Here is a 19,728-nt window from a genome sequence, read left to right as displayed (position 1 = left end):
GAAATGTCAGGAGAAAATACTACTGGGACACGGCCATACAACCCAGAAAACTCAAAGCATCCTTGTTCTTTTTCAGTCCAAGATGACTCTAGTTGTAGGGGATGGTGTGGGGGGGGGGGAGGAGCCGAGGGTTCGTGGTGGGACATCCGTTTTGCATGGAGAAGGTCCCAGGCTCAGTCCCAGGCATCTCCAGTTGAAAAGATTAACTAGGAGATGGTGTGAAAGGCCTGGAGAGCAGTTGCTGGTTCGAGCAGCAAGACTGACTTTGATGGAGTGATGGTTTGGTGCAGGTTAAGGCAGTGACGGCGAACCTTTTCGAGGCCGAGTGCCCAAACTGCAACCCCAAACCCACTTATTTATGGCAAAGTGCCAACATGGCAATTTAACCTGAATACTGAGGTTTTAGCATAGAAACAACGGCTGGCTCCAAGGCGCACGTTACTTGGGAGTAAGGTTGGTGGTAGTTGTGGCTTTGCTTTGAAGCAACTGTGCAACGCTTCAAATGGGTGAATCACGACCCTAGGAGGGTTTACTCAGAAGCAAACCCCATTGCCAGCGGCCGAGTTTACTCCCAGGTAAAGGATCATGCTTTAGTTCTTCCCATGAAAATCAGTAGGGTTTAACAGAGCTTAACAGGGTTACCTGCACTGCTTCCCCAAAACTAGGTCTTAGGTTTAATTCTAATAATCTCCCTGAAATAATTGCACTATTATCACATGATGAACTCTGTGCACGCGTGCCCACAGAGAGGGCTCTGAGTGCCACCTCTGGCACCTGTGCCATAGGTTCGCCATTGCTGGGTTAAGGCAACCTTATATGTTCATGCATCTTTCTTCATCTCCGCTTTCCTGATGCCACTCAGACTTCCCCACTAGTACGGTTGGGAGTTCATTCCTTACATTGTGAACCTGCTACACTGTCCTGTCATCTTTCTTTTAAGGCCATGTAGTCTCCCCCATGGTATTGTAACCACAGGCCTGTAAGGTAGGCTAGCAGAGATCTGAACAGGATCTCTCCGTCCAGCCCTGATGTTCGGCCTGATCGTACACCCGAGCCAGACCGATTCCAATAACCCACCCAGGACCCACTTGAGAAACGCTCAGAACTACCCGCCATCTTTCCTTTTCTTCCCACAGCTGTGAAGCAATATTCGGTCTTTGTGGGAAACGGGGTGGGCCGGTACTCCAGCCAAGAGGGCGGGGCGGAGCGGCTCAGCATCCAGCGGATGGTGACAATCAACAGGACCCTCTACATCGGGGACAGGTAACATGAGACGGATCCCACTTTTCTCGTTGCCTTTATTAATCTCTGGCAGAAAAATATCTCACCTCTCAGAAACTGTGTGCGAAAAGGGCTGGGGATAGAATCATTTATTGAATAGAACATTAGTATTTTAATGACCATCCTACGGTCAATCTAATCCAACTTCCTGTCTTCTATAGAAATGGTGACCAACCTGCAGCGCGTGCCAGAGTGTTACGTAAAAACAATTATGTCGTGGGTTTGCTAATACAGGGGTTGCAGTTTTAGGGAAATGGGTTGCCAAGGGATATGTGAGTGAAAAGGACCCGCTGTTCTATAGCAGTGGTGGCGAACCTTTGGCACTCCAGATGTTATGGACTACAATTCCCATCAGGCCTTCCAGCGCAGCCAGGTGGCCACGTACTGGCGAAGAGCTGATGGGAAGTAGATCTCTAACTTATCTGGAAGTGTAAAAAAGTCCTATGATTCCTACTAACATCCTTCTAAGAAACTTCTCAAAATGGAATGCCAACTTTGCCAATGTTGGGGGGATATTGCCTTTGACTGTGGAGGCGTCCCTGGTACTGTATTGGATTTGCAGTGTTGTCACCTCACACAGGGCCACTTGGCAGAGGTAGGGCGGTTAGGACATGCTTGCAAATGTTCTGCAGGCCGGTTTATTTGAGGAAAGGACACATTGGGAGGCTGCAGCCCGGAGAGGACAACTCGGTTCTTCTTCCTTCTGTTTTTCTTGCTTCCTTCTTCTCACTTCAACCTCTGCAATTTGCTTTGTGGGTGACCCTCAGAGAGGATCTTCAGTGCAAGTGGCAGCCAGCAGGAAGGGGAAAGGAGGTCCAAATTGCCAGCTTGAACTGACCCGTTGGGTCAATAAATAGGGCATTATACAAAACTTTTACAAATGAACACCAATCCCATGACGAATTGCTGTGCTAAATCCAGATAATCCAAAAACAGGCCAGAAATGTCTAAATAGGTGGCCAAAATTGTGGGTTTTTTTCACATGAATCCCAAAGTTTAGATGCTCAGACTCCACATTCAGTTCAGATAGCAATCAGTATTTTTGTGTAAAGAAAGAAAAATATTTTTGTGTAAAGAAGACCTGATACATGTCCACAGATCACGCAGCTGCAGAATTTCTCTAGAAAAAGACGGTTGACAAACCTGCCGCATGGTGGTGTAGCATTCGAGCTTCCAAACACCTTGGAATTCTTCATTGCAAATCAAGCGGTGAAGCTCGGGATTTCACAAAATACTGCACCAATCTCTGCTGGTCCAAAAAACGACACAAGTCTGTAAATAAATATCAGTTCTAGAAATCTATATATATATAAAAAGCTAACAGTGACTTTGTTAGTCACACCCTAACGCCGAAACGGCTGAACGGATCACCCCCAAATTTTCACATGATGTTCCTCCCTGTTCTGGGCAGGTAATCAGACCTTCAAATCACTGAAAGTCCATACCTGAGCCAGGTAAAACGTCTTTTCCCCTGGCGCGCTTGAACCATGAAGCTGGCTGTGTTTAACTGTCATCCTTAGAATGTCCGTGCAGCCTGTCTGTCTGTGGCCTGAGGGCTTGGGATGAGGGCTTAGGATGTTCCTGCAGATGGGCAGAGATGAGCAGTGAAAACAGTAAATAGGTAATACTGCTAGGTAATACGAGTGGAAGTGAAACACATACACGCTTTGCCGTGTGTAGGGCGTCAGGTGGGGTTCCCCCCCACACACATGCAGATAACTTTTCACTCTCTGTGCCTCACCCTGCTACCGCTGATACATCAGCTCATCCTCACACACCTCACTCTGCCCTCCCTCCAAGTCCAACCCACCCATACCCACTTCCTCACCCCATAATTCACCACAGCTCTCTTTTACGAAAGGTAGGCTGGTTTTCTCACTTTTCTTCTAAGAAAATCCCACGGGGTGGGGAAGTAGAACCAACACTACCGGCTCCGCTTCTTTTGCATATGGCCCTTTAAGAACCCAGAGAGCTGGCCTCGATCCGAGCGCCTCACCACCCTGCCTCTGCTGCCTGACTGGGATAGCCTCCTTGCCCCAGTTCTGCCTTACCCAAGCCAGGACTGTGTGTGTCAACCAGCCTCATGGACAGCGGGGATTGCGCTCCTGGACAGTTCTGTTGTGGAATGGGAAGGGGTTGCACCTTATACTAAAAAAACTAAAGACAGCACCATATATAACAATGTGAATTGAGAAAGGGAAGAGAGGAGTTCCATTTGAAGGCCACCCCAAAAGGCTATATAGGATCGGTGGACCACCATGGACATCTGTGTGTGGAGTTCTGCAGGACTGTGATGAGAAGGACGATTGCCACAGCAACGTGTGGCCAGGCCCCGCTAGTAGTTAATAAGCGTTCATGAATCGTGATGCTGTGGTTCCTTAACTTGAAAATGGGCCTGCTTTAGAGTCTGGAGTTCTCCCTGAGTTCCAGCAGATCAATTCTCTTAGGTTCAGAGGGCAGACTCTATGACATGATGTCTCTTTCTTCCCAAACTCTGCCCTCCCCAGAATCTGTCCCAAAATTTTCAAGAATTTCCCAACTCCAAGATGGCGGCCCCCGCCTTCTTGGATTTCCCATTTTCTCTCCAGCTCTCCATACGACTGAATGACTGGTCTGTTCGCAGCTAACAAACAGGGTTTTTGAGTGTGGCCGCACCTTTCGTGGCTTTCATCCACATGCAGGCAGGTGTTTGGTAGCTGCTGTTGGAGCATGCTCAGCATTAACTGGGTTGCTCGGGAGGATGGGAACTGTAGTTTACCTGGCCTTCTGATTCAGTTTGGGAGGCTGCAATAATTATGATTCCTATCAATCTGACAAAAAAAAATCAGTGGGGAAGATTGAAAAGGAGCAGTTTATGGGTAACACACAGCTCAGCTGGGTCTTATTGAAGAGATAGAAAAAGTGCAGAGAAGGGCAACGAGGATGATTGAGGGACTGGAGCACCTTCCTTATGAGGAGAGGCTGCAGCGTTTGGTACTCTTTAGTTTGGAGAGGAAGGGCCTGAGGGGGGGGATCTGTTAGAAGTCTACAAAATTATGCATGGGGTAGAAAATGTGGACAGAGAGAAATTTTTCTCTTTCTCACAATACTAGAACCAGGGGGCATTCATTGAAAATGCTGGGGGGAAGAATTAGGACTAATAAAAGGAAACACTTCTTCACACAACCTGTGATTGGTGTTTGGAATATGCTGCCACAGGAGGTGGTGATGGCCACTAACCTGGATAGCTTTAAAAGGGGCTTGGACAGATTTATGGAGGAGAAGTCGATCTATGGCTACCAATCTTGATCCTTTTTTGATCTGAGGGTTGCAAGAGGCCTTAACAGACCAGGTGATTCGAGAACAACTGCATGAGGGTGTTTGCTTTCACATCCTGCACGTGAGCTCCCAAAGGCACCTGGTGGGCCACTGCGAGTAGCAGAGAGCTGGACTAGATGGACTCTGGTCTGATCCAGCTGGCTTGTTCTTATGTTCTTATGTTCTTATGTTCTCTGTTCAAACAATTTTTTAAAAATGTTTTCCCACTGTTTTCTCTGGTAGGACTCAAAGTGGCTTTTTACATTGCCCCTCCCCTCCCCCCTTCACTTAATCCTCACAACAACCACCTTCAGAGAGTAGTTCAGGCTAAGAAACTGTGACGGGCCCAAGGTCACCTGACAGGCTTCCATGGTCAAGTAGGGAATTCGAACTCAGGCCCTAGTCCAGTGGTGGCGAACCTTTGGCACTCCAGATGTTATGGACTACAATTCCCATCAGCCCCTGCCAGCATGGCCAATTGGCCATGCTGGCAGGGCTGAGTATAGTCCAGCATCTGGAAGAACCATTCCATAACCTCAGTCTGGCCTTCTTAGCCACTGATTGCACCAACTCTGCAGCAAGTTTCTCTTTTTGGAAAAACGAGGTCCTCGTGACACAAGATGTGTGATGCGTGTTGTGTCGGGGATTCTCCAATCCGACATGTAGTCACACGTGTGATAGGGGACTCACCGTAAAAAGCACGGTGAGGTAGGGGCTGCCAGATCCAGGTTGGGAAACTCCTAGAGATTTTGGGGTGGGGTCTTGGGAGGACAAGGGCCCCAGAGTGGGCTACAAGCGGGCCGTAAAGTTCACCTTCCAAAGCATCTGTTTTCTCAGGGGAATGGATCTCTGTAGTTTGGAGATAAAATGCAATTCCAGGGGCCCCCTGCTGCTCTGAAGCGTGGGCGGTGGGACAAGCAGACTGCCCACAGCTCTTTGCACTCAAGAAAATGTCGCCGGGGGAATGTGGGAGCTCCGGCCACACCATGCTCCAAAACAGAATCAGATCCCACAGTGCTTTTGAAGGTGAGCCCCGCCCATCACACCTGTGACTACACAACAGGACCCCGCCCCCGACCCAGCTCCTGTTGCGCACCTTGTAATGAGGCCCTGGGGTTTGTGGCTCATGGTGCTGAGGGGAACAGGAGCCATTGCGTCTTTCTGGGCACCTGTGCCCGTTGATTTTGCAAACACCCTCAAGGCAGCATTCCGAGTGTTTTTTGAGTCTTCAAGGGGGGGTGTTCTCAAAATTGCACATAGTTTTGGACTGAATACTTTGCCCATCACCAATAATAAAGTTTTAATTTCTAAGATGACCAGCCAGAGGCCTTCTTTCCTCCCTGACACTGTTTTTCTCCATTCCCATTTCTGGGATCTCTGGTTGTGAGCGAAAGGCGCTTTGCACATGATCAGAAGCTTATCATATCAGGTCTGGGCCGTGTCATTTACAACAGGAACTGGACACAGAACACTAGTTGAAATGAAAGACTGCACCGAGGCCAGTGATCCCCAGAAGACAGCTCCGCACAATTCCCCCCCACCTCCGAAAATGCTGATTTATCTAAGAATGTGAGAGCAGCCGTGGTGGATCAGACGAGCGATCCATGTTGTACCACATCCAGCCATACCCAGTGGCCATCCAAATGCTCAGAAGATCTCCAGGCAGGGCACAGAAGCTGAGTCCTTGCTACAGTGCTGATGTTCAGAAATGCTGCCTTTGAATAGGGAGGCTTTATCACAATAGTTATCAGTGGATCTCTCCTCCAGGAATGCAAGTCCCTTACTAGCAGCCATGATTGTGTCCAGTGGCCAAGAGTTCCGCAAGCCGGTTGGACCATTTTAAGAAAGGAAATTATGGGCTTCCTAATTTGGGCGGTCCTGTGGCTCTCCCCAGGGAGGGAGGTGTGCCCTGTGCAGGGGGATTCTGCCCGCGTTTTCCCACTCCCCTGCCTGACAGTTATCGTTTCTAAAGGCAAAGGCATCCTTGTGTCTCTAGCAGTAGCCCGAATCCCTGGCAGAAGCGAATGCGGCACTTGGCTGAGCTTCACCGTCACCATGGCCAGCACCCGGCAGCTAGAAGAGCTAAAGGAAAGTGAGAAAAATTAGCAACGGAGGCCAGGTTGCGCGGGGGGGGGGACGCCACGGAGCCCCCACCTCCCGGTGATAAATATAAGCATACTCCAAGCAGACCTTCTTGGCTAATGCCTGGAAGGATCGCATCGTTCCCTCCCCAGATAGCTGGCAGACAGTTCTATTTGAGGACTAGGGCCTTGCCGCATCTTTCGCGGGAGGCTTCTGTCTCCTCCTTGATATCTCCGGCCACATCCGGATGCAAAACAAAACAGAAGTCCAATTGCTTCGAGGCCTTACCAGATTTTTTATTCCGGCAGCAGCTTTGGGGAGTTCATCAGATGCATTGACGCGAGCTCTGACTCACAGATGCTTCCGCTGGAAACAAATTTTTTGCCAGTATTTCAGGTGTTTTCTGATTCATTCTGTTCCTGCGGATAAAAGCTGGTGCCTCTCGGGAATGGTCATATCCAGCGACTGGAGTTGCCAACCTACCGCTGGATCCTGGAGATCTCCCAGAATTTCATCTGATCTCCAGACTGCAGAGGTCGGGGCCCGGGAAAAAGCGGCTGCAGACTCTTGTGTCGCTGTAACCAGGGATGGGATTCAGCCAGTTCGCACAGGTCCTCCTGAACCAGCTGGAATCCCACTACTGAGTGTCACCCTCTCCAAACCTAAGGTTGCCAATCTCCAGATGGCACCAGGAGATCTCCCACTATTACAGCCCATCTCTAGGGGCCCAGATCAAGTCTCCTGGAGAAAACAGCTGCTTTGGAGCGTGGTCTCCAGGCCGTTATACCCAGCTGAGGTCCTTCCACCCCCAAGCCAGGCCTCTCCGTGCCCCACCTCCAAAATCCCCAGGTATTTCCCAACCTGGAGCTGGTAGCCCTTCTTGGCATTACATCCTTCCTGTATCTCTGCAGGCTCGGCCCCCAAGACCTACCAGCAACATTTGCTGCCCCCCCCCCTTCCAAATTGGGCTGCCCCATGCCCCATGCTTTATTCTTCCCAACGAGCCACCCTCGAGGTTTTCCTCTTAAAATTAACACATTGCTATTGGCTCAGTGCTTCTGAGCAGGGGAAGTGAGGGAAGATAATGCCGTCAAAATGCCTTGAAGGATTCCCAGCATAAGGAGGTTTCTGCCGCTCCGGTTTTTTCCCCTTGATGGAGCAGGAAAGGGATTCCCTTCCAGAGGGAATTTCCTTGGGTTTTCCTCCGGCATACGTATGGATTCTCCTCCATCTTCTCCTCTTTCTCTTCCCCTCCCCATTTAGGCTGTGAACATCATAAATCTCATTCCGGGTATATAATTTTTATCTATTTATGTCTTTAATGGGACTTTTAAACTCCCGGCTGCACGCATGGGATGTCAGGGTAATGAAGCGGGCCCTGCCATTTGTAAACAGACTGTTGGAGTTCTTTGGGCCTGCAGCTTTGGCTGTCTCAGCAGAAGGGCTGTTTGGGACTTCCCTTGTAGGGGTTTTTGGGAACAGTGAAAACGTGGCTGCCTGGTTGGGTTGCCAAGTCTCCTGTGGCCACTGACAGGGGATGGAAGGGGTAGGGTTGCCAGATACAGGTTGGGAAACCTTGGAGATTTGGGGATGAACAGGGACCTCAGTGGAATATAAAAATGCCCCCCACCCTCCAAATAATCAATTTTATCCCGGGGAACTGATCTTTGTAGTCTAGAGATGCAGTGGCATGATGAGGGAGCACAGGGGGGCTAGAGCCGTGGTGGCGAACCTTTGGCACTCCAGATGTTATGGACTACAATTCCCATCAGCCAACTGGCCATGCTGGAAGGGGCTGGTGGGAATTGTAGTCCATAACATCTGGAGTGCCAAAGGTTCGCCACCACTGGGCTAGAGCCTCAGGCACCCCTTCCTGGAGTCATGTGGGGGGGCTCATTGTAGGGCCGTCGCTCCCCCGTCACAACTGTGCCCCCGAGCTCCCCATGGAGTTCAGGGCAGAGGCGCAGCTGAATGCCAGCCAGTGGGGCTTGTCTCACCCCCAAACTCCTCGTGGAGCTGAACTAGTAGCAGGCATCACTGCAGGACTCCGCGCCGCTCCACACTCCCACCAAGGGCAGCAGGCCCATCTCCGGATTCGTGGGCAAGGCGCCCAGTGCGAGTGAGGGGGCAGTGCAGGTGCTGTTTTACTCAACGACGCCCCTGTGGAGAGGAGCTGTAATTCCAGGACCCACCTGGAAGCAGACGCCCCTCACACCTGGGAGGGTTGCCAGCTTCCAGTTGGGGCCTGGAATTGCAATGGATCTCCAGACGACAGCGATCGGGCCCCCTGGAGAAAATGGCTGCTTTGGGAGGGGGAGTCCACGGCATTCTGCCCAGCTGAGGTCTCTGCCTCCCCAAACTCCCCCCCCCCCAGACTTCGCCCCCAAAATTCCCAGGAGCTTCCTAGTCCAGAGCTGGCAGCTCTGGGGGGTCATCCTGGCCGAGGTGCAGGAGTCACCTACAAACAAACTGAAGCCGGGGACAAAAGAGCCTGAGGTTTGAAGCCCCCTGCCAGTATGGGCGGCCACCTCCCCACCATGACAAACAAGTGATTTTTGTACCAGCTCACAAAACACCTCCACTCCCCATCCAAAGGTATACATGGCTCTCTCCCCACCGCTCTTTTCCTAATTTCCCTAATCATGCCTTAACCCTATAGAGGTAGGTTGTTAGCCTGAGAAAACAACTTCAAAGCCAGTGCAAGTGGGTATTAAACATGTAAATCTCTCACCGTCACCCCTAATAAAACATTTGCCAAACAAATGTCAGCATCATCTCTCACAAAACACCTCCAGTGGAATCCACCCCCAAGTAGCATCACTTTCAGTGGTGTTTAAACTAGGGAGCTCAGATTCTTCTTTTAAATCTACCTTAAAGGGAGAAATCTAGGGGTCCTCAAAACAAATTGAAAGTGATGTTTGGGGTGGATTCTCCCCCACTCCCTAGAAGCAACATCACTTTTGAGGGTTGGAGATTCAGATGAAACAAATAGCAGATTCGGCTGGAACCTGGGCAAATTTGGGCACATTCAGGACAAAAATTGTCCAATTATGTCCCACTACTTAAATATGAACAAGTATCTTGATGCAAAGGTATTTGGAGTTGGGGGGGGGGTATTTTTTTTGGTGTTTTTTTGGCCTGCAGGGGGGTGCATTTTTAAGGCTAGCGGCTCCAAAATTTCAGGGTACTATCCAGAGACTGTCCTGATGATACCACCCAAATTTGGTGATGTTTGGTTCAGGGGTAGCAAAGTTATGGACCCCAAGGGGTGCCCCCCATCCCATTGTTTTCAGTAGGGCTAAGCTGAGATGGGGGCTATCCGTTTGAGGGACCATAACTTTGGTCCCCTGAACTTCTCTTCCTGGCTTAGGATGACATCAAAGAATAGTTAACAGATGATACCCTGAAAATTTGGTGTCACTCAACTTAAAATACACCGCTTCAATTTACCCCAAAGAAATTTACTTAGGATTCTTTGTTTTGCAGTGACTTTGCACCATTGTGGCCAATGGGGAATTTCTGAAGGAATGTGTGGGCAGGCTGCACATTTTTTTTTGAAGAATAGAGGCACCAGACTTTCCAGGGTGGCTCAGGGAGACTACCTCCTATTATTAATAGCATCCAGGTTTGGGGCAAGCTTGGCTTCTTGGGGTTCAATTTTATGGGCCCCAAAGGCTTCATTTATTTCCCAGCTCCCTGCACATGAGTAGGCGCAGGCTGGGGCTCAGTTCTCTCAGAACTCTCTCAACTCCCTCCCCCCCTACTCCAGAAGCAAAGCTCACCAAGCTTGGATGCTATTACTCAAAACCTCTTGGAGCCACCTTGTGAAAAAACATTTAAAAATTTAAAAACGCACAAACGACCCTGAAATGTTGGTGCCCCCCCATGTGACCAAATGGGGGGTGCCCGGGGACATAGGCAGGAACGCCAGTGTGGCGAGGTGTCCAACCTTCAAAACCCCAAGATTTTGAATATATACAATTTTGTTTTCATAGTCTTATTTTCAAAACAGCCTCCATGTGCACTGTTCAGCCGAGGGGTTGGTTTGTGTTTCCCTTGGTTTCGAATGCGAACATTCCTGGCTCTGGTTCTGGCGGGTTTTCTGGGCTGTGTGGCCGTGGTCTGGTGGATCCACCAGACCCAGCGATACAACAAAAAAACCACCAGAACAGTTGAGATATCGACTGTGAAAGCCAACCGACAAGACATTCTTGGCTCTACAGCTTCTTTGCTTCCTTTTTTTAGCATGGTCAACGGTTTCCACAACAGAACCCCCCTTTTAATGGATCCCGCTGGAGAAATTGTGTGTGCGTGTTTGGAAGACAGTCTCCTCAATGTCGCACCAACCTCTGACGCCACTTCCAGTACAAAACCGGAAGTGATGTCATTGTATTAGAAAAATCCTCTGGTAGCAACGCTTGCCCCAAATGTTTGGTAGCAACGTTTGCCTCATAGAACATAAGATAGATCAGGGCCAGCACCACGATGCCACTTCCGGTTTTGCACCAGGAGTGATGTTCTGTGTTGGCACAACACCATGAGAACGGTTCTAGAGGTTTTCCCCAGTCGAGGCCTTCCTAAGCGGGGGGTGAAGGAGAATGGCTGACCAAGGACGGGAAGCCTCCCACTATAGTAGCGAGATAAGCCCACCTTTAATCGCCAATCCTTCCTTGAAAATTAGAGATGAGAGAAAATGTTCCAGTTTTATTTTAAAGCAAGCAGCGGCACAATATAGAGCAACTAATGGCATTTGTTCATTCACATGGCTATTTCTTTTCATTATCCCAATGAAAATAACAAATGGATTTTTTTTTCATTAGTGTTTAGAGACTAATGCACATTTCCCCCAGAAATGCCCAAGGCGGTTCTTAGCTGTGGTAATTGTCCTCCTGGGCTGGTCGGGAGTCTGTTTTTCATGCCCAGTTCTAGGCTTGAATGGGTGGAAGAGAGGAAGTGCTTCAGAGCCGCGTAAAGGCTGCAGCTAACTTTCTCCTCATTGAGTAAATAAACAGAGGAATTCGGGACAGGCGGTACTATTTCGAAATTGCTTTTAACCTTTGTCTATTGACATTTTTATTTTTAGTTACTTCATTTATGCCCCCCTTCCTTTCTCCTCAATGGGGACTTAAAGCAGCATACGTCTTTCAGTGCTCCATTTTCTCCTCACAACAGCCCTGTGAAGTAGGCTAGGCTGAGAGACAGGCCCACGATCCCCCAGCAAGCTTCCACGTCAGAAGGGGATTCAGCCCTACGTCTTCCATTTCCTAGCCCAGCCAGGGGGCTAGCGTGGTGCCCACATGAGCCTGCCATTAGCATGAGTGGACATCTTTTTCTTCGGCACCTTCCAGTGTTTTTAGGAAGTGGGTACAACGCTTCTGACTGGCTGTTGACACACATTGGCATGCTCCACTTTCCATGCGCAGGCGGGCACTGCTTTCTCCGCTCCTGGAAACGGTGCGGCTTCTCTGATCTGTAGCGCAGTAAGATCTGAAAGGGGGGGAAGACATACACAGTTGAGAATGTGGCCCAAAGGTAATGTCTGCTTGACCCGAAGAGAGCGAACGTGTGCAAACACCCTTGGTGTGGGTGACACATAAGGAAGGTGACTGCTCCCATGTGAGTTTCAGCAGAAAGGGGGCAGCTGCTGCAGTGGGTGAAAAGCTGGGGACAAGGTCGCCCGACATGGCGCGAGGCTGAGACCGAAGGCTTCCCTGGAGCAGACCCAGATTTGGCTTGCAATTGTCCTCCAAACTGAGAAAGCTGCAGCACCCCCTCCTGGCCCATAGCTGCTAGCACAGGCGTGTGGCAGAACAAACGGACCAACATGTTGTGAGCAAGCAAAAGTGTGGAAGGGTGTGGTGGGTTTTCCAGGTTGTAGGGCCGTGTTCCAGTAGCATTTTCTTCTGACATTTCACCTGCATCTGTGGCTGGCATCTTCAGAGGATCTTCGATTGGCTGTGTGCTGTTCTTTTAGGTTTAATTTAAGATGCTACCTATAAAGCCTTGCATAGTCCAGCACCCACACACCTTGTGCGAAGCTAGGTACCAGTGACACACCCTTGGGGCATATCTCTTGGGGTGTTCTTTTGACATAAAACTGGAGGAGAAAGTGGGGCTCGGACCTCAGTCAGACCGATCACCGGCGGCTTCTGACATTTTGCGCAAGAGAGCAGCTCCGAGTTCCGATGAGTCACGGCAGAGCTGTTCAGAGATTCTGAGTCGGCAGTCTTGCGTTGCCAATTTAAAAACCATCAGCAGTCTGCAGGGATCTGCGAACAAAACCTGGAGCACGCATGGATAAAGTCAGGCCCCCCTTGGCTTTGTAATCTGAGAGGGAAGCTGGGCCCATCTTCCTCTCCCAGTCAGCATCTCTCTGGATTTTGTTTTTCTCTCCCCCACCCTTATTACCCCACAGGAGGATGCTTGTACCGGTATAAGCCTGGGAGCCTTTTAGCCAGCTGGAGAATCTCGTTATCATCAGGTGAGTGCTGAGCGCCGCAGGTGGCATTTCCCACATCCCACAACCCTGCCTGCATGCATACATAGTTGTTCAGTGGGACAAACCCATGAGCAGTTTTTAAAAGTCTTTAGGAAAATATCTTTCCTCCAACAACCCTGTGAGGTAGGTCAGGCTGAGAGAGAGCATCGGGCTCAAGGTCATCCATCCCAAATGAGGCGTTGAGTCTGGGTCTCCCTGGTTAAGACTGTAACCACTATACCACATGGTCTTTCCATTGGGGGATACCCAGGCGCCACTGAGGGGGCACTCTTCAACATGTGCTTTGATGTGAAGCCACGCCTGGCCACTGGAGTGCAGGGCTAACCAATGAAGGTGGGGGGGAAGTGTAGGATGGGAGTTTGCTCAGAGTGGATGATTGCACAGCCAGTGTAGTGTAGTGGTTAAGAGCAAGTGCACTCTAATCTGGAGAACCGGGTTTGATTCCCCGCTCTGCCACTTGAGCTGTGGAGACTTATCTGATGAACTCGATTAGCTTGTGCACTCCAACACATGCCACCTGGGTGACTTTGGGCTAGTCACAGCCCTTCAGAGCTCTCTCAGCCCCCGGGTGTTTGTTGGCTGGGGCGGGGAGGAGAGTGTAAGCCCCTTTGAGTCTCCTTACAGGAGAGAAAGGGAGGATATAAATCCAACTCCTTCTTCTTCTCCTTCTTCTTCTTCTTCTTCTTCTTCTTCTTCTTCTTCTTCTTCTTCTTCTTCTTCTTCTTCTTCTTCTTCTTCTTCTTCTTCTTCATCCCAAAATCTGGGCATTGTCAGGTCAGCCAGGGAGAGAGGTGGACTGGGGGCAGGAGCCAGTGAAAGAACTGTAGAAGGGAAGACCTGCCAGCCACAGAGATCAGAGTGGCAATGTTACTCCTGAGTAGAGGCAGAGGAACATGCTGGCTTGGATCCTATGAGCTTATCTGCAGATGCCAATGAGGGAGGGGCCTTTTCTTCACTGCAGCCCCATGGTCTTTTGTCCATGTTGGTCCTAAGCCCTTGGACTTACCTTTATGGGAAGATACCTCCCTTTTAAATCAGCAGAAAACCTTGTAGGATCCATGCTGAGATGCTGAAAGTACAGCACGCTCTCCCCAGTCTTGGGAAGGCAGAATGGCTGTCCACATTGGCTTTTTCAGGGGCGGAAATCCCACATTCATTCCAAGAGAATTTCCTCTTCTCTTCAGATGATGTTTATGCCGCCCATTATGGATTAATCCGCCCAGGGGCTGGGAGGGGTTTCCAGGGGTAAACACATTGACCTGTATTTAGGCACTTATTATCCTTTGGAAGGTGGATCGCCCGATGTACCAAGGATGCAGTAAGCATGTGCAGCTAAATGTACATTATGCGCTGAACCACAAGAGATTCACCCTAGTCTGGGGAGGGCAGAGATACACATAGGATACACATTTGGAGCAGCAGTAGCGTAGGAGGTTAAGAGCCCGTGTATCTAATCTGGAGGAACCGGGTTTGATTCCCCGCTCTGCCGCCTGAGCTGTGGAGGCTTATTTGGGGAATTCAGATTAGCCTGTACACTCCCACACACGCCAGCTGGGTGACCTTGGGCTAGTCACAGCTTCTCGGAGCTCTCTCAGCCCCACCCACCTCACAGGGTGTTTGTTGTGAGCGGGGAAGGGCGAGGAGATTGTCAGCCCCTTTGAGTCTCCTGCAGGAGAGAAAGGGGGGATATAAATCCAAACTCTTCTTCTTCTTCTTCTTCTTGGCCCGGTATCCCTAGAGCACAGGTTACGCCTGTGTGTCGAGAAGAACTTATAAGCACGATGTGTGAGAAATATGCATGTCGCATTGGCGTAGCCATCGCCATGCGAATTTCCTGGAACTCAGCAGGGGTGGGGTCATTGGAAAAACAGCCCCTGGGATCCAAAGCTACAGAACCTGACAGAATGAGTGCCATTCATCCAGCTCTCGCTGGGAGGGTAGAATAATGGACTGCGTGGTTTTCAAGGCCGCGCGTTGGGTGCTTGGCTCTCTTTGACTCATTTCTTATTCTCCGGTTTCCACGCAGAAGCTGACGTGGAGGTCAAATCAGCATGATATCAACATCTGCCGAATGAAAGGGAAGCACGAGGTAAGGGCACAGCAGGGCCCGGCTCGCAGCTGCCAGAGGAGGGTGCCAGGGACGGCGTTCCCATTTTCCACATGTTCCAGTCTCGCTTTTGGATTTTGAAAAGAAATAATAACCCCAAGTCCTTTCCGTCGTGCTCTGAGAACAGGTGGGCTCTGCAGCTTGCGTAGATTTCACCTGCTCTGCAGAGTTAGCTCTTCAGCACTGCCTTGGGTTGCCTCGTGGGCTGCGATGGTTCTGCCTGCGCAGGAGCTCTCCGGTTCTTGTCCCAGCCAGGGGCTCTCCTGTTTGGCCCTCCCTCTGAAGGGGCCTCTGGGTTTGCAGTCTTCGCTTTGCAGCTGCAAGCACTCAGAACAGCCATTCTCAACCAGGGTTCTCTGGTACCCTGGGGTGCCGTGAGCATGTCCCAGGGTTACCGTGGCAACACTACCGGGCCCCCCCCCTCATTTTTGTGGGGTCTCCCACCGGCGCCAGCAAGGACATGGAGCTGGCCCATGGGGCAGGGCCTGCCACAAGGTCAGCAGCCACCACCACCCCCAGTGCTACCCTTCATCCTGGGAGGGGAAGGTGGGGGGTGTGGCAAGCAGGGGCAATGGGAGGGGAAGGTGGAGGGTGGTGGCAGAGGTACCGTGAGATATGAAGAGTGAGGTCAAGGGTACCCTGACCTCTAAAAGGTTGGGAAACACTGACTCAGAAGAATCTCTGCTGTACCTGATAAGGCCGTGGTGGCGAACCTTTGGCACTCCAGATGTTATGGACTACAATTCCCATCAGCCCCTGCCAGCATGGCCAATTGGCCATGCTGGCAGGGGCTGATGGGAATTGTAGTCCATAACTCTGGAGATATAGGTCCGCTACCTCTGGAAACTTAGAAAGGTGCCCTAGAGGAGATCAACTGGAAGTGACATCATATTGTCCCCAAACTCGGCCCCTCCCAAACTTTATGGTTCTGAGAGCCAAATTCCACGTCTGGAATTCTGTGGCCTCAAATTGCCCAGCCCACTTTTCTTCTGTGGGTGGTGTCAGATAGTAAAACGCAGTTGGGGTGCATTTGGAAAACCCAGTTAGCTTCTTTGGCCGATTAATGTAGGGTGGCAGTCCACCAGAGAGATCTCCTGCAGGTGCCCCATGGAAACAAAGCAGAGACTGACAGTTCCCGCTCCCATTCATTTTAATGGGGCCTGGGCAGGCAAACTGTCCCGGGAATGTGAGTTCTCTTGGGTTCAAGATGCTTCCAAAATTCTCCACGCGCTAATTGCTTCCTGGATTTTTAACTGCTGAATTACAAAATCTCCTTTCCAAGCGGAAGCATTCGAAATCCTCAGGTTTTTTTTCCGATTTTAAATTTCTGGATCTGGTACAGCGTGCTGCAACCATGAGCAGTTGGCCATAACTCTTAGCCCTCTGTTCATTTTCATTGTTCTTGCTCTTCTGTGCTGAGCAAACGTGTTGATTTAATGCTGCCGAAAGAAAAATCAGTCTGAATGCAGCGCTGCGTACGGCTGTGTTAAAAATGTTCTGTGTGGTGTTTGGCCAGTGCCCAGGAACACACGTGCGCATCAGTGAAACAGCATCCTCACATTCTCCGGGTGCAACCGTGCCTTCAAGTTTCCTCTTAGGCTGTTTTTAATAGTGCGCAGAGAAGGCAGGAAATACAAACATGCATCAGATGCTGTGCTAAAATGGATGCGAGAACTTCTTATTAGACCACAATTAGCAGGATGCGGAGTCTTCTGCCAGAACAGGAAGGGAACTGAAACAGGGAAACCAGCCTTGATTGTAATGGTGGAGTGAACTTGTGAACATCTTTGAGGATCTTTTGAGGATCAGTGATCTTTTTCTCCAAGGACAGGTTGTTATTCCAACCCGGCTAATTTGTCTTCGTGTCTGTACGTTCCCGCTCCAGATGCTCCTTCTTGGTCATGCTGGATTTTAACCGAATGTTCAGAACTTCTTTTGCAACCCAATGTTGAGACCTGTTTTTGCAGATCTACCTCTGGAGTTTGCAAAGAAGCCCAGTTCTCAGAATGATTTTCCACTTTTCCTCCTAGCTGTTATAGCCTAAACCAGGTGTCTGCCACCTGCGGCTCTCCAGATGTTCATGGACTACAAACCCCATCAGCCTCAGCCAGCATGGCCAGTTGGGATTTGCAGTCCATGAACATCTGGAGAGCTGCAGGTGGCAGACACCTGGCTAAACGCTCCTGCCTACGTTTTGCTTCTTTCTTGTGCAAATCAAGCCCGTGCATCTTCGTTTTTGCACCAGTTTTCTTTTTCCTCTCATCAAACCCCACCCGCCCAGTAATAAGTATGCCTTTGTTCAAAGTTGAGTCAGCATTTTACGCATATTGAGCACTTCAGTGATGCCTGTTTTATATACACCATACCAACGATGTGCGTTTCACCTGCACCGTGTGATTTGCATGCTCAGAACTAGCGCATCAACAAAACCCGAAAAGTGGAGAAGCAAACTCTGAATAAAACTCTCCACAAATATGCCAAGAGACCAAGTGAGGAATCTTTGCGCATGCGCTTCCTGCAGCTGCAAGGTGTCTGCACACATTCCTCCCCAGCTGCAAACACCGGCCCTCTGGGATCCCAGGGTCTTTTCGACTCAGGTCCCAAGTTCTCCCACCCCCCTGACAAGCCCGGAGTGTCGGCACGCTCACAGTTCAGGGAGGCATTAATAGAATCTGGAAATTGGATTTCTCACCGATTATGAGATGTGTCTGTTCCGATCAACAGACCGGAAATAATTAATTACAAAACCAATTATACGAGCCTCCTAATAAATCACATTTGATATAAAATGTTTGCTGGGAGTTGAAAGGAGGCGAGTATGTGAAGCTCTCTGCAGGGGGCCAACATGGACCACCCAGCCCAGTTCGCAAGGAAGAGGGGGACGGGCAGCAGCGGGGGAACAGAGCAGAGTTTAATTGCCGGCGGTTGACTGGCAGCCTTTCTTCCCATCCTGGTGGGGCTGAGGTTGGTTGTGGCAACTCAGTGATGAGTATGAAACGCTTTGTGCATGCTCAGAATCCCCATTTCCACCATTAGCGGCTCCCAGGCAGTGGCACCAAGGCCAAACGCTGAGCTTGTTTTCACTGTTTCCCTTGGGGGGATCAGCAGAGGGCCAAATGTTTTGCAGGGTTCTGCTGACTTGCCTTTTCTTTTGTTCCAAGGTTATATGTGGTGGTTCCCCCCACCCCCAAAAGAAATTGGAAGTAAAAGCCAAAAAAAGAATCGCATTGATGCTCCAGCCGGTTGGAGCGGCAAGGAGGCAACATGGAAATGAACATTTGGAAGGCGTTGGGGTATTTCCCCCCCCCCCCTCCAAAACCTTTGCCCGTCGCCCAGTTTTGCAGATGCACTCTGGGATTAACGTACGTGGTTGATTAAGCCATTAAATCAGAGGTCCCCCACGTGGCAGCCGTGGGCACTTTTATGGTGCCCACCAAATGTTTTCAGAAAGTGGGTGGGGCCAAGTGGGGCTGCTGCCCAGCAGGGCGTCTGATTGGCCACCAGAGAGCTGATTGGCTGTGCGGATTAAAATGGACGTGGTTCCAGCGGAAGCTGCCACTGCAGTGCTTGCTTTGTGCTCTGGTGCTGCTCTTTACCAGGGGTTAAAGTACTCCTTGTTTCCCCCGCACTCGGGCTCTCTGTGCCTGCTTGTGTGGGGCTTGTCCTCCCGTGGCAGCCATTTTGTGACCGGCCCTGCCCCCTGCGGCTTTGTCCGCCACACTACGTCAAAATGCCCAAAGTGCCCACAGGCTCAAAAAAGGCCGGGGGCCTCTGCACTGAATGAACAGATAAAGCACCAGATACACAGGCTCGCTTAGGATTTTCTTTGTTGTTGTTGGTTGGGATCAGTCAGAAGGATACACAGAGATAATGATTTCTGAAGCACCAAAAAATTGCCCGGGCATTTGCTTTTCGGAGAGTTCCCTGACGTCTAACCTCCCCTGCCCCCCCCCCCCCAATTCCTCTGGGAAGTTCCAGCCGGAAGAGCCTGCAGTGGCGTAGTGGTTGAGAGCAGGTGCACTCTAATCTGGAGGAACCGGGTTTGATTCCCCGCTCTGCCACTTGAGCTGTGGAGGCTTATCTGGGGAATTCAGATTAGCCTGTGCACTCCCACACACGTCAGCTGGGTGACCTTGGGCTAGTCACAGCTCTTCGGAGCTCTCTCAGCCCCACCCACCTCACAGGGTGTTTGTTGTGAGGGGGGAAGGGCAAGGAGATTGTAAGCACCTTTGAGTCTCCCACAGGAGAGAAAGGGGGGATATAAATCCAAACCTCCTCCTCTTCCTCCCCCTCCTCCCCCTCTTCTTCTTCTTCTTCTTCTTCTTCTTCTTCTTCTTCTTCCCTTTCCAGACAACCACCATCCATTTGGCTTGGCTGAACAGTCCTGGTTTCCCAAACGCAGCTGCTGCTTCAGCGCCTCTTTTATTAGCAACGTGTGTTTTGGGGTTGTGTTTTGAAGCAA

General features: G+C 50.4%; 1 protein-coding gene across 1 annotated transcript in view; it reads left to right on the top strand.

Moving 5' to 3' along the window:
* SEMA6B (semaphorin 6B) overlaps positions 1 to 19,728 on the top strand; it is a 163,364-nt gene that overhangs the window by 124,326 nt on the left and 19,310 nt on the right. Inside the window, exons 3-10 of the mRNA XM_048496503.1 lie at positions 1,137 to 1,263; positions 2,049 to 2,062; positions 5,479 to 5,604; positions 6,536 to 6,670; positions 8,563 to 8,779; positions 10,906 to 11,038; positions 13,115 to 13,141; positions 15,186 to 15,248. Of these exons, the coding sequence (XP_048352460.1) occupies positions 1,137 to 1,263; positions 2,049 to 2,062; positions 5,479 to 5,604; positions 6,536 to 6,670; positions 8,563 to 8,779; positions 10,906 to 11,038; positions 13,115 to 13,141; positions 15,186 to 15,248 (842 nt within the window). The remainder of the gene's footprint in view (positions 1 to 1,136; positions 1,264 to 2,048; positions 2,063 to 5,478; positions 5,605 to 6,535; positions 6,671 to 8,562; positions 8,780 to 10,905; positions 11,039 to 13,114; positions 13,142 to 15,185; positions 15,249 to 19,728) is intronic.

This window comes from Sphaerodactylus townsendi, linkage group LG05 (genome assembly GCF_021028975.2).
Source record: "Sphaerodactylus townsendi isolate TG3544 linkage group LG05, MPM_Stown_v2.3, whole genome shotgun sequence".
Classification (NCBI taxonomy): domain Eukaryota; kingdom Metazoa; phylum Chordata; class Lepidosauria; order Squamata; family Sphaerodactylidae; genus Sphaerodactylus; species Sphaerodactylus townsendi.
The sequence above is the reverse complement of the archived record's forward strand: the minus strand, read 5'-3'. Positions and strand labels throughout refer to the sequence as shown.